The sequence below is a fragment of the Microtus oregoni genome, unplaced genomic scaffold (genome assembly GCF_018167655.1).
Source record: "Microtus oregoni isolate MIOR12 unplaced genomic scaffold, Mior012 000099F_ref0000060, whole genome shotgun sequence".
Classification (NCBI taxonomy): Eukaryota; Metazoa; Chordata; class Mammalia; order Rodentia; family Cricetidae; genus Microtus; species Microtus oregoni.
This window is the reverse complement of record NW_024544712.1, coordinates 1,595,205-1,618,422: the sequence shown is the minus strand read 5'-3', so window position 1 is coordinate 1,618,422 and position 23,218 is coordinate 1,595,205. Positions and strand designations below refer to the sequence as shown.

The 23,218-nt window shown below is 43.2% G+C and overlaps 1 protein-coding gene across 2 annotated transcripts in view; it reads right to left on the bottom strand.

The window, feature by feature from the left end:
- LOC121443084 (protein Shroom2-like) overlaps positions 1–20,697 on the bottom strand; it is a 116,677-nt gene extending 95,980 nt beyond the window's left edge. For both annotated transcript variants that reach the window (XM_041644768.1, XM_041644769.1), the window contains exon 1: positions 20,548–20,697. In XM_041644768.1, coding sequence (XP_041500702.1) covers positions 20,548–20,697 — 150 coding nt within the window. The remainder of the gene's footprint in view (positions 1–20,547) is intronic.
- Positions 20,698–23,218: the final 2,521 nt, after the last annotated feature.

Here is a 23,218-nt window from a genome sequence, read left to right as displayed (position 1 = left end):
GGCGTTACAGAAGGTGTTGAAGCTACCACATGGGAGCTAGGAATCAAACTTGGGTCGTCTGGACGAATGGTTGGTGTTTCTGAGCCACCTCTCCAGCCCCTAGAAATCCATTCTTATTCCAGGGTGCATCAGACCATCTAGAATTCAGCCCTGGTGTCCAGAAACGATGCTTTTGCATGTGTCAATAACTGTCTCAGTTGGACTTGGCGGCCCACACTGGTAATCCTAGTATTAACTATAAATTTCAGGCTACACGGAGGCCCTGGCCGTAAAAAAAAAAAAAAATCTGTGATGAGGCTAACATATTGTGCCTATCAAATTACATTCTGAATAATTACGTCTATGGCTAGAGAAATAATTAAGCAGTTAAGAGCCAAGTACTATTCTTTTTTTTTTAAACTAAAATTTTGGAGTAGTTTATTATACAACAATGTGTCAGGAGCTTTGTGGCCTAATTTCAGATCAACATAGGAGTGCTTGTCCTGTGGGTCTCCTAATGAGGCAGAAGCCCACGGGGACGGTCTCACTGGGCAAGGACCAGAGGACTTGGGGACAGTGTAGAATACATCATAACATTGATGATTCTCTTGGGGATTTTAAGTGTCATTTTGTCAGTCATGCATGGGTCAGGTGTGATCATTCCTAGAACCCCAGTTTTTCTCAAATATTTTCCCCTCAAATTCTTTAGGAGCCGATGCTTCTAGAATTTCCTGTCTAGGGATGCCAACTGTCACTTCAGACACTGAGAGCTGTTCTGATTCAGGGCTAACAGGATTGGAGGCAGATCACCCCTATTTCTGTAAAAATGGTTTGAATGGGATTATAGTTCTTGAAAATGTGTGCCTACGTCAATCACCTTTCAGTCTTGTGAAGTCAGGATGTACCCGGCTCGGTATTTGGCCAAGCTAGCAAAATGACAAGTGTTCTTGGTTTAAAGATGTTTTGATATAAAAGATAGGAAACGATATATTTGACGGTTTTTTTGGTTTTTTTATTTTTTTATTTTTTGCTTGAGATTAAAGTTGGAGGATGGGAAAACTCAGATGTGAAACCACAGTCCTAGGTGTAAGCATAGGTCACTCCAATCAGGCCAAGCACTGTTCTGGACGAGGACCCATGTTCAGATCCAAACACCATGCTAGGTGGCTCATAATCACCCTAAAGTCCAACTCCAAAGGAGTCCAAGGTCAGAGGTCTCCATAGGAACCTGCCCTCGCATGTCGTGGTGCCTCACTCTAGATTTAAAAAATAAAACAACTACGTTGATCTCCTTACTATCGGCTTTGGTGAGAGAAGCCTTTTTTTCCCAACAGGCAGTAGTTAACCATAAAGACTTAAGTCAATGGGCTAAAAATATGTGACTACTGAATGCTCAGCCATAAATGGAACATCTGTATCATCCTCTCCAAATCTCACGGAGGGCACACCCATCCCTAAAGATCTATGGCCAGTTAATGCAAGTGAGGATGAGACTCTTCTTCAGTGGTGTAGCTGCTACTGGTAAGGTATCTGTGGCATTAAATTCAATAGATCACCAAAAAGAATTTTCTAAAGGCGTGAAAGTAGGAAGAGGACTAGCTGGAAAAAGGAAGAGAATCGGTGGAAGGGGAACAAGAGAGAGTAAGGAGGGAGGAGTAAATATTACCAAAAAACATTCTGTGCATGTATGAAAATGTCAGTGAAATCTGGTATGTACAATATATGCTAATAACGTTCTTAAAAAGTCAAATAATAATGATGACGATGATTCTCACACAGATGGCCTTACCTCCTCAGGGCAATAGTTCTCAAACTAGACAGTATTGGAATTCTCTGGCTTATCCTCAACAATCTTCCAACATAGCGTTCATACATTCTAGAGCAAGGTGTAAAAGTTTCACCTGCACGAATGGCAAGAGCTCTTAACTACTGAGATCTCTTCAGCTCTACCCTTAACTGCCTACTTTTATGAATAAAGTTTAATTGGTTCATGATCCTTTCATTTATATATTATCTGTGACTATTTCTGGCTACATAGACACAGAGAAGGAACTGGACTACAAACCCAAAAGTAGTTGTTCTGTGGACCTTTAGATAAAATATTTGCTGTCTCCTAATTTACAGAGGGTCATCTGGATATTAAGAACACCCCAAACACAGACACAGAGGTATTGTTAGTGAGACTTCTGGAATTTCCTACAGAGCTAAGAATGGGGGAGGGCATGGAACTGCATAAAATCCTGAGGACCTTTTTTGTACCTTGAAAGCTGGTCTTTAAAAAGACTCCAATTTTAAGTCACAGAGAAGGAAGAGTTATACATTAATGTGCTCAGTGGCCCAGGTTGGAATGCTGTCCTTTTGACTATACACTATGACCTTTGCCAGGACACTGGAGCCTGTGAGCATACCGATTAAACATAAACAACCTCAGCCAAATCTCCTGGCAGACTTATTACAAAATTAGAGTTGAAAGATAAACAAGGGGCTGAGGAGATGTCTCAGTGAGTAAGCCGCTTGCTGTGCCAACGTGAGGACCTGAGTTGAAATATTCCACACCCACATAAAAAGCCGGGTATAATGGCACACACTGGTAACACCAGCAATGGGAGTTTGAATGTCAGAGACAGATGAATTCCAGTAGGAGACTCAAAGCCAAACCCTAGCCTCCACCTTAGCATACACAGAACACAGAATACACACATATGCACACAATAAATAAATAAGGAAAAGGAAAGAGATATAGTTTAAAACAGAGTACCTGCCTAACATCCAGCCTTCACAAAGCCATGGGTTCCATGAGAAGCAGACACAAAAATAAACAACAGCAAGCATGTTGGCACACAAATGAAGTCACAGCACGCAGAATGCCAAAAAACACGCAACCGAAACATTCAAAGGAAAATGACAAACTCTACAGTGCACTTGATGGCTTCTAATCCTAGAAAGAACAAGTTCATTGGGGCAGCTCCCTGCTGATGTGGACACAGGAAACATAATCCGAAACTATGATGAAACACGGTTTGCATTTTTTCTTTCATGGCAGTTGTTGATGCTATCAAGAGGAACGAGTGGAAAGGAGTAAGAGAAAGCGATTGATTTCCCAAACAAGATCCCTGGATCACTTCACGGTGGAGAAAAGGGCTCTCTTCTACTGAGCCAACCCAAGAATGGATTGGCATAAACCCCTGGGGAAGAAAGATATCCACCTTGCAAGAAGGTAAGTCTATGTTCCTATCCCCTGAACAGTAGACACACAGGCTGCTCCCTGTCTTCATCCGACAGTGGCTTTAGGAATGAGGGCAGTCTCTCCTTACAACATACCGGTCTTCTCAGTTACTATAAAACCACACTGTACTTTATAGGAGTGAAAGAGATTCTCACAGAACACATGTGCAGGTCAGAGGATTTCTCTCCTTCCTCCTTTGCTATGATTCAGAATTGAACTCAGGTTGTAAAGTCTGAACAGCGAATGCCTTTTAACCTGTTGAGCCATTTGACCGACCCCAACATTTTTTTTGAATCCACAGCTTAAATTCCAGAAGGACCAATTATATTCCTTTACGAGGTACAAGGTCCCTGTACAGAGGGCCTCTCACAGGTACTATGCCTGGGGGATGGAGGTAAGGGAGACTGTAACAAGCTGGAAACACAAGAAAAGTTCTTCAAATAAAGATATCTAGACAATAAATAGTAAATTATTATTATTATTTTAATTTATACTAATAATATAAATATGTTAAAATATAATAAAAATAAATAGTAAATAAATGCTCAAAGCAACATCACTCATAAAAACTTCAAAAGTAGAAAGTACGCAAACATCCATCAACAGATGAAAAACAAAATATTGTCCACTCAGAAAATGGAATACTACTGGATCTAGGTAAGGGATATGAAGGAACTGCTAAAGGAGATGCAAGGTTTATTTTGGGATGCTGAAAATGTCCTGGCATTAAAGTGAGTAATAAAAAACAAGCAAAAAAAAAGCTTACACTCTAAAAGGGAGAATTTTAGCTGAACACAGAAGCTGTCACCCATAGTCCCAGGTACTGGGAAAACTCAGGCAGAGGATCTCTTGAACCCAGGAATGGAAAGCCAGCCTGGGAAACAAATATAACATAATCCCATCTGTGATGCAATGTGTCCAAAGACATCATATCCCTAGAACCGTAACCTCCCTGCCATGGTGGACGGAATACCTGAATTATGAGTCAAAATACAACCTTCTTTATGTTGTTTGTTTCAGGTTTCTGTAGCAACCTTACAAGTAATACACCATCTTAGGAAAAAAAAAACAATTAAAAGGGTGTTGGGAGCTGTGAATCCCCAGATCCTGAATTTCTTGTGAACAACTCGTTTTCTTCTGCTGAGACAGCTTGCAGCTGCTCTAAGCAAGAGACCCTCAGGAGTTCCTGATGGCAGGGGAGTGATTTCTGGAGGGTTTGGCTGGGGCGTGGCTATCCCTAAATAAGCTGCACCTGGACACAATAAAGGGGCCATTCCTGTTTCAAGGATAAACCGTGTCTCTGTCCGTGCATCTCAATGTGTTTCATTCTCCAGCCCCTTGCCCGGTTCATGAACTGTATGGTAGAGCATAGAGAGCAGACGGGCGTGGTGCGCTACAAAAGGGGATGGCCTAGAAATGGCCTGATGTTGAAGAGGACTGGCTGCTCTTCCAGAGGACTTGGGTTTGATTTTCAGCACGGACATGGTGGCTCACAGCCATCTCTGCCACACGAGTGGCACACAGACAGACATGGAAGCAAAAACACCCATACACGTAAGATAAAATACTGTTTAAAGGATGGTAGGAGGAGCTGGGCAGTGGTGGCGCATACCTTTAATCCCAGCACTTGGGAGGCAAAGGCAGGGGAGTTCATGGCCAGCCTGGTCTACAGAGTGAGTTCCAGGACAGGCTCCAAAGCTACAGAGAAACCTTGTCTTGAAAAATAATTTTAAAAAAAGTTGGTATGAAGAGGAAGTAGGAAGTATATCATAACAACTTTTCATAACTATAAACAAAATATCAAAAGGAAAATTGGATATAGTGGCACATATGTGTAATCCAAGGACTTGGGAGATACAGGTAGGATGATCAGAAGTCCAGCCTGGACTATGTGAAACTCTGTCTCAACAAAACAAACATCTCTTTCCAAGACCTTCCTTTCCTAGCTACCCCAAGGAATGAAACTTAGACACCATAGGGCGCATCTTCAATCTGAGATGCTGCAGAATGACCGTAATTACTACACTTTAATTTAGTTTAATCACTAAATGGGGTCCTCAACCTGTGGGCTGTGACCCTTTTCAGGGGGGTTGCATATCATATATTTACATTATCATTCGTTAACAGTAGCAAAATTGTAGCTATGGAGTAGCAACAAAATAATTTTATGGTTGGGAATCACTACAACATGAGGAACTGTATTAAAAAACTGAAACGCCGCTAAGGTTGAGAACCACTGAATTCAAAGAAACTCCTACAACCCAAGATCAGGATACTCCTAGGGCTGCAAGGTTAGGGAGGAGTGGAAAACGTTTGATTGCTCTTTGGGCTGACGAGGGAGGGGGACTTGACCGGGGGAGGGGGAGGGAAATGGGAGGCGGTGGGGAGGAGGAGGCAGAAATCTTTAATAAATAATTAATAAAAAAAAATCAAACAAAAATTCTCAAAACAACCCTCCCCAAAAAGCCCCTCCTGGGTGCGTCCAGGGCAAGAACTCAGTTCCCTGTGCTCAGCTGCACCTCGTAATATACAGACATTAAATTACTTCATGATCACCTGGTTACAGAAGGTTCATGAGAGAGAAGAATCAAAGATGATTTCTACGTTTAGGAATAAACCCATGGTCAAGATTACAAACCCAGGAGACGAGAAAAGGTAAAATAACGATTCCCCCAGAGCTCAGAAGACAAGGAGAGGCTACACATAGTGAACCCCAGACTGGTAAAGACTACATAGAAAAAAAGAAACGGGGGGGGGATGGCAAGGAGTACATGAGTGAGACCACCTACACGAGCAAGGAGAGCCCTCAGAGAAACCAACATTCCTTTTGGGTACAGAGGAAAGGAGGCAGTAAGAGGCCACTGTGGAAATAGTTGGAGAGGAACAGAAACAATGAGCTTTCATGTGAAGTTGAAATCTTCAGAACTGCAATTACAGCGTGGGTAATTTGAGAATGAAACTCTTGTAAAAACAAAGCGAGTTCCGGCTGTTCATCAGGGCACATAGAGGCTTGCTGCCCCAGGAAACAAAATGCAAAATGTATTTCTGTGGTGGAAATTTCACAGTTACGCAGAGTGCTATGTGCTTTTAATTGCTTTTCTCCAAAACAGCCACTGAAAATGGGCTGGGGGGATCAGAAACAACCCCTCCACTCCTAGCTTCTAACCCCTAAATAGGATCAGGAAGTCAACATAAAATAAATATGACTGGATCAGCAGCAGCAAGCTGGTCTTTTCAAGTCCAGATGTTATCTTTCCAGACTTTGGTTCAAGTTCAGGCCCTCTCCACACAATGAAAATGTTAAGGAAAACATCACAGACAAAGAAAACAAACAACAAAAAATAAAATTGTTTTAAAGACTGACATATTTGATCGACTTAAAGTACTGGTTCTAGAAGTCAGGGATTTCTTTTTAAACAGAACTATGTAGAAAATTATAAAAATATATTCCACAGAACCAAAATATTCTGGCCCCTACTGCCAACCTCCCAAGCCTTAGGGCTGGGGACTGACTGAGTAATATTAGCCAAGTGTTCTAACAAAGAGCTACATCTAGAGCCATAAATAGCATTTCTGGTTTTTTTTTTAAGATTTTTTATTTATGCTACTGTGTGTCTACATGTATGCTACACATATGTGGGTGCCTGAGGAAGCCAAAGGCATCAGATCCTCTGGAGGTGGAGCTACAGGCATCTGTGGGTACAAAAGAAGAGCAGCCAGTGCTCTCCACCAGCGAGCGATCTTTCCAGTCCCAAACGTCATTTCTTAACATCTCAAAATGAACAAATTAAACTTCCTTCGATCTGTCTTCTGATTCCAAAGATGTGGCAGTATTTTTGTTTGTTTCTTTTCCTTTTTGAGATATGACCTTATGCAGTCTGAAACTCATAATATAATAGCAGAAGTTAACGTTGAATTCCTGATCCTGTCTCCACTTCCCGAGGGCTAAGAATTACAGTTTGACAAAGGGATTCTTAAAATAATTACCTTTAAGCATCCAATAACTAAGTCTTCACTGTTTCCAGCACAGAATTCCTGAGCAGAGGAAAAAAATACTGCTATAAATCCACAAGGATCATTTATGCTTAAGCTAATAATCAATGTATTTTCTGGGTCTGTCTAGGTGTGCCAACTGCAGACCAAACCCAAGACTTTGCACAGAAATAAGCGAGGGCTCTATCAATGAACTACGGTCCCAGGCAACATGAAAACACTACCATGCCACGATGCAATAAGTATGTACAATTAACACTGATAAATATCAGTGTTTACAAATTTACACACATAGGCACAATTAACCTACAGGTAAAATTTTATCAGATACAGAATCTGGATCTATAGACAGAGAATTACCTTTACCTACTTCACAAATGCAGAAAGGGCTTTCTGTTACTTCCTAGGCATCTCCTCACATCTCCCCTACATACCTGGGACCCTCATCTTTCATCTGCTTTCTCACTGCTGATCCAGCTTGTGTGTCTATGGGCTGCAATTATTCCTCAAGGGAAGAAAAAGTCTGCCATTCAAGATTATAATTAGCTAATCTGATGAAGGCAGCTCTGTTAATGACCACTTAAACGTGTAACCTTCACAGGCAACAAGTTCTGCGCTTGAAGCCGTGTGGGGGGAAAAAAAAACAGCCGCACTGACGGGTCAAAGGTACAAACTCTAACATCATCCCATCACCCAGGCCTACCCGAGGGCTAATTATCTACACTAGGCATTCTCCCAGCTTCCTGTGCTTCCTCTCCAAAATTCTCAAGTCAGCATTGGCAGACCTGGAGGAAAAGCAAGACTAGGTGAAAATTAAATTACCGACTAAAAGGAATAGCTGGAGTTGAAGAAGCCACAGGTGTGGAGGTCTCGCATGACATAATAAGTACGTGCGGAATTAGCTGTGTGCTAACTGGACAACCTCTGTCATTCTTTCCACAAAGTCAAAAGTCATGTCCTCCTACACAGGTGTCCAAAGTGTTATAGATTCGCGAACATATCGGTTAAAAGGAAAAGTTTTCATTAGTGCTAGGATTTCATTTGTGTCTGACTTGTTAAGCAATTCAGGAACCAAACACAAAGCAGATTTCATGTAGTAGTAAGTACTAGGCAAAGGACCATGCCCTAGGAAACCACATTATTAGTCACCGGAGCTCTGCTCTGAGATTACCTTCATCCCAACCGGGCAAAGGGAGAACCTATTTCGGGAAGGGGGTGACTATAAAATGGCAGACTTTACTTCTATTTGGACTTCACTGAGGAGGATGGTCACACATCCACACCCACCAGGAAGAAGCTACACAGAATTTTTTTCCCCACAAGGCCACACCACACCCACAGATCCATCTCCTTGAAAGATTTTCTATTACAAATAATTGAAGGCGTGAGATAAAATGAAGCCTGGTGTCACAAACATGTTTAGCCTTTATCCTTCCCACTAGTTTCCTTCGCCTTTGAAAAAAATCACCTTTGACAACTTCTGTTGATCTGAGAGACCATTTATTCACATTACTACAAAATTAGCAAAATGCTTTAACGGTAATAATACAAATAATCCTTAAAGCATTTTGCTAAATTATTTAAAAATAATTTAAGTTTCGGAGGGATAGAAGAAAACAATCATTTATGAGGCTACATAAAATACAAACAATAGACTGAAGCTAATATTAAATGTAGCTTTTAACTAAACCCAAGGCCTTGCACACACTAAGCACTCTACCCCCGAGGAACATCCCCAAATTAGATGTATCTTTTAACTTAAATGCAAACTATGAACTCCATACTTAAGCAGTAACAAAATCTCCTTGATACATATTAAATTTCTGCCATGTGAAATTCAGCTCAAATTCTTTCTACAGTAAACAAGTCCTTTGATACATAAACAATTTTATAATTTCTCAGCTTTATAATTAATTAATTAATCAGGATTGAGAAAGGAGGAAGAGAATGAATTCAAGTTTACATGCTGTCTCATTTAATCCCCACAATAATACAATAAAATAGAAATTGTGGTTTAACGAACTGGAGGATGGGGGCTAAAAAGGCTAAGGACCCTGTAGGAGAACTAGCATTGAATGCAAACAGGCATTGACAACTCCTTACTAGTAGGTGACTCCTCCAGGCTGGATCTGCTATGACCAGAGTAGGGACTCTGTCTTGTTCATTCAGCTAAGCAAGGCCAGGATCACCCCCTATGAGTATGCTTCCCGTCACCTTGAAATCCGCTTTATACAAAAATATCTGCTAAAGTTACTCTATGATAGGGATATAGCCCATTCCAAAAGAAACCTGAAGTGTTGGCTCTCAGGAGTTCCCAGAAAAACAGCCTCGTTGGGTCGTCACTCATCCACATGCACCAGGTAATACATGTTATTCAAAGCAATCTGTTCTTTAATACCAGTAGAGAGTCAACGAGCCCTAGAGACTGAAGAAACTTCTGCCAGGAAAGAAAGAAGCCCTTTCTTCAGAAACAACCCCCAAAACAAAATCTTTGAGGAACACGGACGGTTTTGAAAACTAGCTCAGTATTATGAGACAAGAGAATTAGCCACGAAACAAGATCAGTATGGTGTCAAAAAAGAACCATGAGACGAAATTTAGAATTTGAAAAAAGAAAATAAGGTCACAAATTTGAAATCCAATGGAAGGATTGGAAGATAAGGTTAAACAAAATTTCCCAAGATCAAAACCACAAAGAATGAAAAATAAAGAGAGAAAAAATTAGAGAAAACCTAATGGATTATGAATTAGAAAGGTCTGACCTCACTTCTGCAATATTAGGAGCTGAAAGAAAACAGAGAATGGTGACCGCCATCAGAATAGCAAGATAAACCCTAATATTGCAAAGTGAAGAAAAGTTGCTTTGGTATATGTAAGAATATATGAAAAGATGTGTCATCGTTATCAATGATAACTGCAGAGGAAATTAACCAATGAAATAGAACTACCAAGGACTGCAAACAACATGACCAAAAGTAACTCGGAGAGAAAAGGGTTTATTTCAACTTAAGGTAATAGGTCTTCCAGTCCAGGCAGGAGTTGAAGCAGAGGCCATGGTGGTGTGTTGCTTACTGACTTGCTCCCTGTGGCTTGCTCAACCTGCTTTCTCGTACAACAACCCTCCCACCCCAACTCCACCCACCCCCAGGACTACCTGCCCTGGGGTGGTACCACTTATACACACGCACACACATACACACACACACTCAAAAATCAATCAAGAATACACACCACAGACTTGCCTACAGGTCATTCTAAGGGGGGCATTTTCTCAACTGAGGTTCCCAAGCTTGGGCCGAGTTGACAAAAAAACTAACAGATGGCCCCACAACAAAGAATTATTTGGCCCCAAATATAAACAACGTCAAGGCTGAAAAAATATTTTTGTAGCCCAAATTATGGTATGAGATTCACCGGATATGTAAGGAAAGGCAGGAAATACACCTGAGGAGTTAAGAGAGGGAAAATCAGAGCAGATTTTGCAGAGACAAGGCTGAATCCCTGTCGATAGTCAAGAGAAAAAAAAGAGTAACAGCTATATAAATTATAAATGGACTATTTAAGGATAAAGATCCAGTGTCAAAAGAAATAAATGAGTTTCAAAAGCTGCTGCTGTATCTCACACTGGAGGTCATGGGAACCCACACTAGAGCCCTTGCATAGCAGACAAAAACAAGACCCTAGGTTCTGTGTCCAGCACAAGAGAAAAAAAAAGTTTCAATAGCCTAACTGAGAGTATAGAAGAACAACTATTTGGTTACTTAACTTTGATGCCAAAGAGCCATTTCCATAAACATAAAAATAAAGCTGGGTGGGTATATTTTCTCCATCTCCCTCTCTCCTAGCACTAAAGAGGCAAGGCAGAGGAAAGACGGCTTGCATTCCAAAGTGGTCTCGGCAACATACTTAGTTTTGCTTGCATCAGCTTGGGCTACATAGTAATAGCCCATCTCAAAAACAAACAAACAAACAACCACACAAGCACTCTATCCCCTTTCTTCTGCCAATAAGTAAAAATATTGATCTTCGAGGACACAGAATAAACCCCGCCTTCCCAAATGGTGTTGATCTGAAAATTTAAAAATCTCCTACGGCTTGAAAGAGAATCACAGCCGTCCATAGCTTGTCTAGATCACGAGCTTCTTTCTTCCTTCTCCTACAGAGGAAATCATATTGCTTGCAACTTAATACTCCTGGAATTGGAAATACAAATTGGTCTCCTCATCCAGGCAGAGGGAGGGGAGTTTACCTTTGCTTTGCAACTCATATTCTTCAATTATTTTCCTTTCCTTGATTCCCACTTAAAATTATGCTAGGGATCAAACCCAGGGTCTCATACCTGCAGACAAGCTCGACCACTGCCTAAACTCCCATCTCCCAATGCGTACTAAATAGTCAAAGCTAGAGTAGAACTTACTGCCCTCCTACTCCAACCTCCCCAGTGCTGGGTTAATCTATGGACATCAATATCTTGGCCTTGGTTTTAAATGATATACTGAAACACATTTTCCCAAGGCAAAATCTCAACAGACCTCTTCCTTGAATTCACTACTGGCTTTGTTTCTATACTGTTTTGTTTTTCTTTGAACCAAAGGCAAATGCTCTATTGACTGAACCATGTGCCAGCCCCCGCTCCCCAGCGGTATATTTTATGAATTTATTTGTATTATTTTTAATTATGTGTCTATGGAGACACATGTGTGAGAGCAGGTGCCCATGGATGACAGAAAAAAAAATGGGGGTGCCTGGAATTAAGAGTTACAGGCAGTTGTGAGCTGCCTCACATGGATGCTGAGAGCTGGGAACCCAACTCAAAGCTGACCCATGCAACCTAATCTTAGGGCTTTATTGCTGAAGACACATGTGTGTGTCATTGGATAGGAGAAGTCAAGCTGGTGCCGAAGTAGAAGCTTCGTCCTTACTAGTGTTCACGGTACTGGGAGAGAAAGCCAATCATCAATACCTCCCAGCTCAACTCTGTAACCCACAACAGTGACCTGCCTATAAGATATAATGAGTAGTGGCATGTATGTTACAGGAGCACTCAATCGTTTTCTGGTACGATTTAAGGTCTTCTCCATGAGATGGAACCCATATCTGGTACTGCTCATGTGGCCAAGAACCTAAGACTAATTAGGTCATGGGCCTACGAGGAAACCTGATACTATTATTCTTCTAAAGAAACAGCAATCAAACAACTCTTAATAGCTACTGCTATTCCCGTAGATCAGTGCCTTGCTCCTCCCTCTTCAGAGATGTTTTTTTCTTGTCGTATACAGGAACTAACAGAGACCCACAACTGAACAATGGGCAGAGTGAGCCTTTGCGGTCCTCGGTGTTAAACGGGACATCTTCACCAAAGCCCTCTTCTAGAGGGTGGAGGATCTGCGTATAAGAGGAAGCATAAGGAGAATAAGTGCCAGAGGGGAAACAGTGTCTTTCATACGTAAGGGGGGAGTTTTGACACCAGATATATAAAGTGAGGACATGACTGCTCCAGGCATGATGGATGGGAAGGTGTTAATATGGATATGAGTTAGAGTCCAGCCAGAGGCATCTGGAAGAGTCCAAAGTAGGGGAAGAAAGTGGTACGTGCTAAACATGATCATGTGGGGATGGGGGGGGGGGGGGTGAGAGAGGAAGAGAAAAAGAGGACCAGGACACGGAGAAGCCAGAGAAGGGGGAGAGAAAGAGGGCACATGGCTGAAATTGCAGGGTTATGGAGGAAGGAGAAGCTGGAGAAGGGAAGGCTATGAGCCGGAAACATTTAAGGTAGGGTGAGAAGAGTCGGGATGCTCTGGAATAGGTATTTGTGATGCTGAGAACCTAGAGGCCAGCGTGTGCTTTGGTATGCTAATAGACACCCCAGTTAGCCATTCCTGAGTTTCTTTGGACCTGATGATGCACCAATGAAATAAGAGACTGTGATGAGGAGCACATGGCCTACACAGGTCCTAGCACTGAGACTCGAAAGTGATAAGTGTACACAATCTCCCACCCCTCAGCAAAGCATTAGCTACGCTTGATAACCACAGGCAAAATAAAACTGTTTTCTCCAAAGGGAGTCTCAGTGAGCATATTAACCACACCTCAGGGGAGGGCAGGGATCCAACACAAACCGAACTCAATGGTATTTTTATACTTTTTATCTTGTTTTGCTTTGTTTGGGCTTCTTTTTTTTTTGTCTTATTGGTCTTTTGCTTGTTTTATTTTCTGGGTCTGTATTCTGTGTGGGTTGCTTTTTGTTTTGCTTTTGTGTGTTTAAACAGAAAAAACAAAGTTGGGTTGGCAGGGAGGTGGGTAGGATCTGGGAAGAATTGGGAATTGGGGGAGGGAAAAACAATAAAAATTACTGTATGGAAAATCTTTTTCAATATAAAAAGAAAGCTGAACCATATCTCCAGGCAGCGCGAACTATGCCCCTCACTCCCCACCCAGACGTATGTTCTAGAATTCTACTAAAGCTCTTTCAGAATTCTCCTATGAATTAAAATTCTAGGCATATGTCTATCAAAAGAGACTAAGTTTCCAAAGCCTGTACAATGTCTCCTATAAAGCATGATCCCACACCTTTCTAGTCTTTGAAAGTAAAAGACAGCCTAAATAAAAAGTCCATTCAGCCTTTATACCCTAAAATTACCTTGTTGAATGTTTCTGTCTTGTCTGGCATGCAAAGAAAAGTTCCACCGGCTCCAGAACTTTCCTCCTTTGTTTATTAGAGCTTAGTCATGAATCCAAGTCTATTTGCAGGCTGACACAAAACCACTTCAGCAAGGAGATAACTCCAAAATGCATTTTTAAAATGTCCTAAGGGCTGGAGAGATGACTCAGTGGATAAAAACAGGTATTCTTCTTACAGAGGACCTGAGTTCAATTCCCATCACCCACATCAAGCAGCTCACAACTGCTTGTAACTCCAGCGCCAAAGGATGGCCCTAACCTCAGGTACATGCACATATACACATGTGTACATGTAATAAAAATATACTCTTAAAAACTCCTACCAAGGGGGCTAGAGAGATGGCTCAGAGGTTAAGAGCACTGACTGCTCTTCCAGAGGTCCTGAGTTCAATTCCCAGCAACCACATGGTGGCTCACAACCATCTGTAATGAGGTCTGGTGCCCTCTTCTGGCCTGCAGACATACACACAGACAGAATATTGTATACATAATAAATAAACACATATTAAAAAAAAACTCCTACCAAGTAAAGACCTATGAAACATGCCAAGTGCAAAAAAATGCATCTCATTATGACCAAGTAAAAACAGTTTATTATTCAACATGTAGCTCTTGGGCAAACTAACTTTTACCTGTATTTTTTTCAAAAAAGATAAATGTTAGGACATGTTAAGCACTACTCTTAACTCAGCCAGCAAGACTGAACTCAGCATAGCACACAAGTGTGGCACACAGCTCAGGTTTATAGTTTTTTGTAGTGGTGGAAGCCTCTGCATTTATAGGTGTGAGTCACATACTCTCGTGCCTCCCATAAGGAGAATCCTCTAGGACTTGAACCTGAAAGCCTCCAGCTATAAGACCTTGGATGACAACTTTAGGCACCATGCCTGACTCCCCACCCTGCCTGGCTCCCCATGTGCCTGAAACATCTCCAAAGGAACAAGGATTAGAATTCAGTGAGGCCAAGTTAATTTGCAAGCTGGAAGGGGTAATAAAGATATATTTGAAAGCCAGTTGGCAAGGCCCGTCTCTCAAGTGAAAAGGCCTTTCAGCACAGGAAAGAAAACTTAACTTCGTGTTTTTTAACCAGACTATGAATTCTCACTACAGACGTATCTTTAGAATAACACTCACCCTAGTAACTCCAAACCCTGAGGTGACTGCCTTTGCAAAGAGACTGAGGTTTACAATTCTGAGGACTTATATAACATCAGCACGCTAGTGTGAAGAAGTAGGGATGGGAGTGGAGATGAGAACCAAGCACTCCAGACATTGACAAAGTAGTTTGGCCTGTGGTGAACGGTGAGGCACACAGAAGTGAACCAAAACCCAGACGTTCATATCCAGTGTTCCGCCACTAAATTCAAGGATTCCCCTTTTCAAAACTTCAACTAAAACTTCATACCTAGCTTGTAGGAAGCTCTGGTTTCCACTCCATGCTCCTCCTCCCTCCCCCCCCCTGCACATACACAAACACACAAATTTTAAGCCAGGCATAGTAGTGCACCTACAATCTCAGCACTCAGGAGACTCAAGCCCTTTAACAGATTTCCAGGCCAGTTTGGCCAGACTCTGTCTCAAAAGTAAACAAAGGAGATAGGAATGGATCTCATAAGGTAAAGCACCTTTCTCACAAAATCCCAAGCACTGTACCCCTGTGTTGGCAGAGACCAGTAATCCTAGGTGAGGCAGGGCAGACAAAATGTTCAAGGTCGTCTTTCCCTATGGACCAAGTCTGAAGCACATGTAGACTGCGGAGGAGACCGAATCTCCTAAACAAGGGTTGGGAAGATACCGCAGTGGTTAGGAGCACTGCTTGCTTTTGAAGGGGGCTCAGGTTCAGTTTCCAACACTCACACAGCAGCTCACAACCCTCCGCCATTCCCAATCCAACCAATCTCCTGGCCTCTATGGATATTGGACTCACACGGTACGCTTCCATGCAGGCAAAACACTCATTCAAATAAAATAAACCTTTTTAAAAACAAACAAATAAGCAAAAGGGTACAAGGGCAAACAACTGGGCTACTATTCCAACATTTATGATCCCAGGCCACCAAGACCTTAACTCCGCAGCCTCTAAACTAGAGACTCCTTTTTCAATCACTAAGGTATTATTATATAGGATGCTTAGGGCCTCTGTTAGCAGTTTCTGTCATGGGGGATGGGATTTAATAAATTATGAATAGCCAAAGCCAGGGCTTCATACCCTCTCCCTTGATAAACATTCCTGAGATTGCAGGGGGCCTCCTGATACCCAGCTGGTGGATGGGACTCTCCAGTAAGTGATGTCACAGAAAGAAGCTCAGTCTCCACCCCCACCGAAATTCTCAAGGAACACCAGCAAGATTGGCTATAGATGTCCCTCAGTGGTAGAGCACTTGCAAAGCCCTGTTTCCATAATGAATGTAGTACAAAGGGGTGGATGAAGAAAACAAACCAAACAAACAAAAAAGACCAGAAGGCCACAACGGCTCAACCTACCTGCAAATCCAACTCAGCTAAAGTGTAATATTTCAGGTCCCTGGGATTTCCTAAATCCACCTATACTCTTAAAGAATATCACCAAATCATGAGACCTCTTATAACTTGTAGGTTGTTCCTGTTCTTTCTGCAACATCGGCATGAGAAAATGGGCTGTAGCGTGTTTTTGTGCTTCCCAGTTTTGTGTGTGTGTGTGTGTGTGTGTGTGTGCATCTGCTTGTTTGTTAATGATAGCGAGATTTCAAGCTGCAAATTATTATAAAGATTCTCAGCAGTTATGAGTCCTAATAATATCGTCTTTCGGCAGAAGTCTTGTAGAGTTTCAGGCATGCTTCTGAAATTCTATGAATGTGACTCCTCTGGGAAGTTAATGTCCTTTAACTTCAAACCAATTCCAGAGAATAGGAGACCTTCCTCAGCGTCTACTCTGATAGTCCATAAAGCACAGTACTGGGAAGTCTCTGCTCTCAACTTCCTTTCTCCAACTACAAAAATGCAGATGAAGCAGGGACTTGTTTGCAATTTACTGTGTAAATAAAGCCTTTTCTCGGAGCCAAGAGTTCATCTCAGAAAGAAAAACAGACCCACATGAAAACACTGGAAATGCCAAGGGCCTCCAAACACACCACCCTAAAGGCCACTGTTTTCCAAAAGAATAAAATCCCAAAGTCCTTCAAAGCAAAGGCAACGCACCATTAGCCTAACAAAGCAATTTATATATAACTAGGTTGGGGGCATGTGTCAATGTCTGGGGACATTCAGATTGCCATACCTGGAGACAGGTGCCAATGGCCTTCCATCAGTGGGTAGAAGCCAAGGAAGCAGCTAAATGGATGACAGTACACAGAATAGACCCCACAGCAGAATACCCTTGGTACCAAGATGGAAAAACTGTCAGCCTGCAGATGGTGTTGAGTTACTCAACATAAATAACATAGCAGGAGAGTTCAGTCAAAAGCAGACAGCGCCTACTGGACAGGAAGCAAGACTGATATTCACCATCAGAGACTGACTTTCAAGACCCTGCCTAGGATTCACCAGATCTGTGATCTCAGAGTACACCATTTTACCAGTTCCGAGATACATGCTCATATGAGATCTTCAAACGATAATCACATCATTAACAAAAGAATGTGTCCTCTTAAATTGGGTCAAGCTACTCCCAAATCAGAATCAGCTAAACATAAAAGCATCAATTAACAAAATCATAATTATAATTAATAGCATATAAATATAAAAATAGTAGAATAATTATAATTAATAGAAAATTAAACGGAAAATAATTATAATTAATAGAAAGTTAAACAGAAAATCCTTGTGGTCTACCAAGAACCCAACATATAAAAATTGCATAGATGTTTTTTTTTTTTTTTTTTTTTTGTTTTTTTTTTTGTTTTTTCGAGACAGGGTTTCTCTGTGGCTTTGGAGCTCGTCCTGGAACTAGCTCTGTAGACCAGGCTGGTCTCGAACTCACAGAGATCCGCCTGCCTCTGCCTCCCGAGTGCTGGGATTAAAGGCGTGCGCCACCATCGCCCGGCTCATAGATGTTTTTTTTAATGGAAAAAGAACTATTAGAAAAAGTATTTAATAAGCTTCAATGGCATTACAATAGCTACTGGAAGAGGAAAAGTTGAAAGTGAACTCCAGTTGAAGAATAATTTCCCCTGGTATCTATCAGAGCAGTTGATTTCTACCTTGTAAGTGGCTGTAAATAGACACATTTCCTTCATCATTTTTTTAGATTTTATTTATTTTTATTTCACACATAGAAATGTTTGTCTGAATGTATGTCTGCATACCGCGTGCGGACAATGCCAGAGGAGGCCAGAAGAAGGTGACAGATCTCCTAGGACCAGATTTGCAGAAGTTGTGAGCCACCGTGCAGGTTGCTAGAAATTGAACCTGCGCCCTCTGGAAAAGCAACCAGTGTTTTAAACCACTGAGCCATCTCTCCAGTCAACCCTCCGTCATTTTTAAATAAAGTGGCAATTAATTATCAGCGTCATGTTCTAAGTAAGCACCACTGATAAACTTTTGTTCTTTTTTTTTCTTTCCAAGACAGGGTTTCTTTGTGTGTAGCCTTGGCTGTCCTGGAGAACTCACTCTTGTAGACCAGTCTGGCCTCAAACTCACAGAGCCTGCCTCTGCCTCCCAAGAGCTGGGATTAAATAAAGGAGTGCGCCACCACCACTTGGCTGTCGTTCTTATTTTCACAGCCTGTGTGTGTGTGTCCTTAATCTTAAAGCATTGGCAGGTATTTGAAATACTGTTAATATATATGTATATATATTTATATATGTATATATTATATGTTAATATATGTAGAAACAACAGAACATGTGAAAATACATGTGTGTACACAAACACAGGAGCAACAGCAATTGAATGTGTATATATGCATGAAAATACAAAAACCACAAGTTGTTCTGAGTCCCATCCATTCTAAGCAAACAAAACCATCATTTTTCAGTTATACTGAGTCACTTACAAAAATTATGCAGGGGTAGTACAGCTTAGTGAGGCTGAGTTTGATTAACATATACTTCCATTTATAAAAAGCAGAGAGCCAGGAGGCCATCAAGCATGCAGAGTTTGTAAAACTAGAACTATCTTGTGCAAAGGAGGATGAAAATCTCCCTAGCAAATCATCCCATTTAAAGTAATCTCCAACTTACTTATATGGTAAAAGACCCGAGGCTAGGGGCCAGAGAGTTAGCTCAGTGGTTAGGAGCACTTGCTGCTCTTATAGAAGACACATGTACATTCAGGCAAAACACACATAAATGTAAAAGAAAACAAACACACTTAAAAATGTCTTAAAAATCCTAAAACTTCATATTAATTGATGTATAGTTCATTCCATCTGCTTCTCAAACAAGGGTGAAGAAGATGTGTGGGATCTTTTTTTTGTTGTTCTAAAGACGTCAGCCAGACGTGGTAGGGAAAAGGGAAAATGGAGGCAGGAGAGTCAGAAGTTCAAGGTCATCTCTGAGCTACACAGACAGTTGAAGGCCAGATGCTGGGAATACTTGGGCAGAGAGGGGGGCGGGGAGGAAGAGAGAGAGTGAGAGAGAAAGGGCGGGAGAGAGGAGCAGAAAATAAATATATGCCAGGTGAGGCACTATTATGCATGAAAATTGTCAGTCACCTTCATACCACCCAACACCTCTAGGAAACAGAAAAGATGACATTCTCAAGGAGACTTTGCCCTTAGTGAGACTCAGCTCTGCCCAGAAGAGGCTCTCGTTTCCCTTAACCAGAAGACCTGAGAAATTGGCATGTTGTCTGTTGATACAGGTTTATACACGTTTAGTTGGTAAGTACCGAGATGGATTGCGTTTTAAGAGCATTCCCTTTCTAAAGCAACCTAAACACACACACATGCATGCAAGTGAGACTAAGGTCTCTTTCCTTATGATCAGAACTCAAATTCTATTTTATAAGCACGCTGAGAAGTCCCAATCAAGGTGCTGAGCATCCAGAGCGAGTGCGTGTAGGAGAGGAGGCGGAAAGTCAGCAAACACGGATGAGCTCCTGGGAATAGTGAAGCTGACTGGCAGGAGTTTCTAGTATCGGTTTCAGACTAAAAACCGGTGCAGACCAAAAGGTAAAAAGCAAAAAAACAACCAATCAGGGGCCCTAAAAACAGGTTTCAGACTAAAAAACCCGTGCAGACCAAAAGGTAAAAAGCAAAAAAGTAACCAACCAGGGGCCCTAAAAAGCAAACAAGCGCAAAGGCTATGTATGCCCAGTCCCTGGATCCTGGAACTGTTTGTTTTCCTTCCTCTCCTGGCAGCCTCGCAGGTGTAGGTCTGGCCAGGCCAGGAGTTACAGGGGACGACCAGGCCCTTCCTCGAGGGGGGGGTGAGGGCGGAACGGGAGCCATTGCAACTCCCAGCCACGTTGGGAGTAGCCCGAGGGCCGCCAGGCTGGAGCCAGAACCACACAGCTATGGCTGCCCAGACCCCAATCTCCAGGCACAGGTGACCCCTGCAGATGCGCCCCCAGCAGTGCCCCGAGACCCGGAACCAGACTCCATGCACAGGTGACCCCTGCATATGCGCCCCCATCAAGGGAGGCTGCGCACCGGACGCCCCATCTGCAGCGCCCAAAGACCCGGACGAGCCTTCTGCATTGGGGACCCCTTCGGGACAGTCACCGTGCAGACCCCGAGGTCGCCTTACCTTAGTGATGATCAGAGGCTCGCCGTGCTCGCGACCGCCCTTCAGGGTGAAGCCCCAAGGGGCGCCTCCGCTCAACCGCACCTCCACTAGGCGGGCACCGTGGGCTTCGCCTGGGCGCTCCTGCCGCGCGCGGGGCTCGGCACCCTCCATGGTGCGGGACGCTCAGCCCCTGCAGCCTCTGAGGTCCGCGGCCATTCACTCCGTCCCTACAGCCTCTGAAGTCCGAGGCCATGCACTCCGGGCAGCACCAGGGAGGCTCCAGGTGTCCAGGCCGCTGCAGAAAGAGCTTTGCAACTTGGAAAGCGCAGCGCGAAGGCCCCACGCCGGGGCACTCTGGGCAGCACCAGGGAGCCTCCAGGCGTCCCGGCCGCAGCAGAACGAGGTAAGCAACTTGGAAAAAGCGCAGCCACTGAGGTCCACACCCACGCACTTCGGGCAGCACGGGCAGGCCGAGCACCACCAGGAAGCCTCCAGGCGTCCCGGCCACCGCCACCACCGTCACCGCCGCCGGCCTCCCCTGAAGAAGCTTTGCAACTTGCAAAGCGCGGAGGGCCGGGAGGGGCGCAGGGAGGGGGCGGGGCAGGGGAAGGGGGAGGGGCATTCGGGCGCCCGGGAGCCGGGGCCCTGGTGGGAGCGCGCAAAGGGGCTTGCGATAGGACTGCGCTGAAGGTGCAAAGGGATTTTCCGGGTTTTGTGCGCTCGGCGGATCGTGGTCGAAGCGCGCGCTCCGGGGACTCGGTCGGGCGTGAGATCCCACGGTCCCTCCGCCCAGCTCTGCAGGCGCTGAGAGGCTCAGGGAGGGAAGGAGGGCCGGGTGCAACGCGGAGAGGCTCGGGGAGGGCCGGGCGCAACAGGTGAGGCGGCGGAAGTGTGCGTCCTGGACTTAGGCGGGACCTGGAGGCGAGCGCCACCGGAGCAGCTGCCCTCCAGCACCTCCCAACCGGGAGCTGAGTCGGCCCCAGCGCTGCCTCTTTGTAGCCCTTACGGACTGCTGGCGACTTCACAGGGGGAAGTTCATTACTTTTTAAATTGTTAACCTATTAATTTTAGAAATTATCTCTCCTCGACATCTCTGTAGCCAAAGATGACTGAATTCCTTCCTAATTCTCTTGCCTGAGTCGCCTAAGTGCTGGGATTACAGATGGGAGCCTCCATGCCTGGTAACACTTTACTGGGTTTCCATACCCGTGAAACAAACCCCCCCCCCTTAGGAGATTCCATGGCTTGCAGAGTAGAAAAAAAGGTTTTTTTTTCCATTGATGTTTGTATGTGCAGCTGGAGGCTGTACTTTTTTTCCCAAAGCAGCTTACACACTGAAAAGTGCAGGAGTCTTTTGATACCTAAATTACGAATCTTATCCCCAGTGACACACTTCCAAGACCGAGTATTCAAATATATGAGCCTATGGGAGCCAGTGTCATCAAACCACAGTGTTTTCATAAATCCATCGTTACTGTGTGCAGCCATAGAAATCTCCATTCTTCTCCATCTCTATCTTCTTTTGACATAGAATCTTACTCTGGAACTTATTGGGTAGTCCAAGCTGGCACCCAACTCTGGATGCAATCGCTTTTTCCTCTGGGTTGATGAAATAACAAGAGAGTCCCACCAGTTTCCTTAAAATTTTATGTTCATTATATACTAATTGTCAGGTTACCATCTGCCACTTTAAAGGATCGTACATTTTTTATTATCAGTTTCTTACTCTTTTATTTTTGTTTTATGAGACAGTTTTTCTCTGTGTTTCCTTGGCTGTCCTGGAACTCACTCTGTAGACCAGGCTAGCCTCGAACATACGAGATCCACCTGTCTCTGTCTCCCAAGTGCTGGGATAAATGGCATGTGCTACCTCAGCCTCCTTCTTAGCATATTTATCAATGCCTAACATGAAGACTCTAAAAGAGAGTTCAGAAAATACAAACTTGCACCTAAGCTTAAGAAAGAAACCGAAGCCTGGTGGCGATGGTAGCAGCAAATACTCATACACATAAAATAAAAAATAAATCTAAGGCAAGGAATGTTGTCATTCATATGGAGATGCCATTCGACGGTAGGAATCATGAATCCTCAATATCAAAATCAGATAAAAGGCAGTATTAACTATTTTCTCTATAACCTACAGAATTCCTACGAATTTAGTGGCAAGACAGCTATCAAAACTAGAGAGTAAGAGGGCTTGCAGTTAAAGGACGACTTTAACTGCATGAAGTTATCCTTTTGACCATTGTCTCCTTAATCCAGCCTTCTGTAAGCCTTCATTGCAAACATTAGAGTTAATTTAGCTGCAGACCTACCAGTGATGAAACAGAATGCTAAATATCTCCTCATCCACCCAATCAGATCTTGAAAGTATTTCATGTAGAATCATGTGAGTTGCAATAGTTATAGATGTCTGTAAAGAGCTATGCAGTGAGCTGAATAGGGTCCATGTAGCCTGTCCATGACTGGCACCGTTATTTCACTTTTATAGTCTGTAGATGAGGGACAGTTTTGTGCCAAAATAGAAAGCAGCCATAAGGAAAAACTTCACAGAATGCCTGTCGTGTGTCAGGCACATTGTGCACAAGTCCTCTTAGCAAATACGTGAATATACCTGTCACTGCAGTGTACGCATGGAAACACTGAGACCCTTAGAGGCTTTGTCAGGCAAGGACTCTGGAATGAAGGTTGC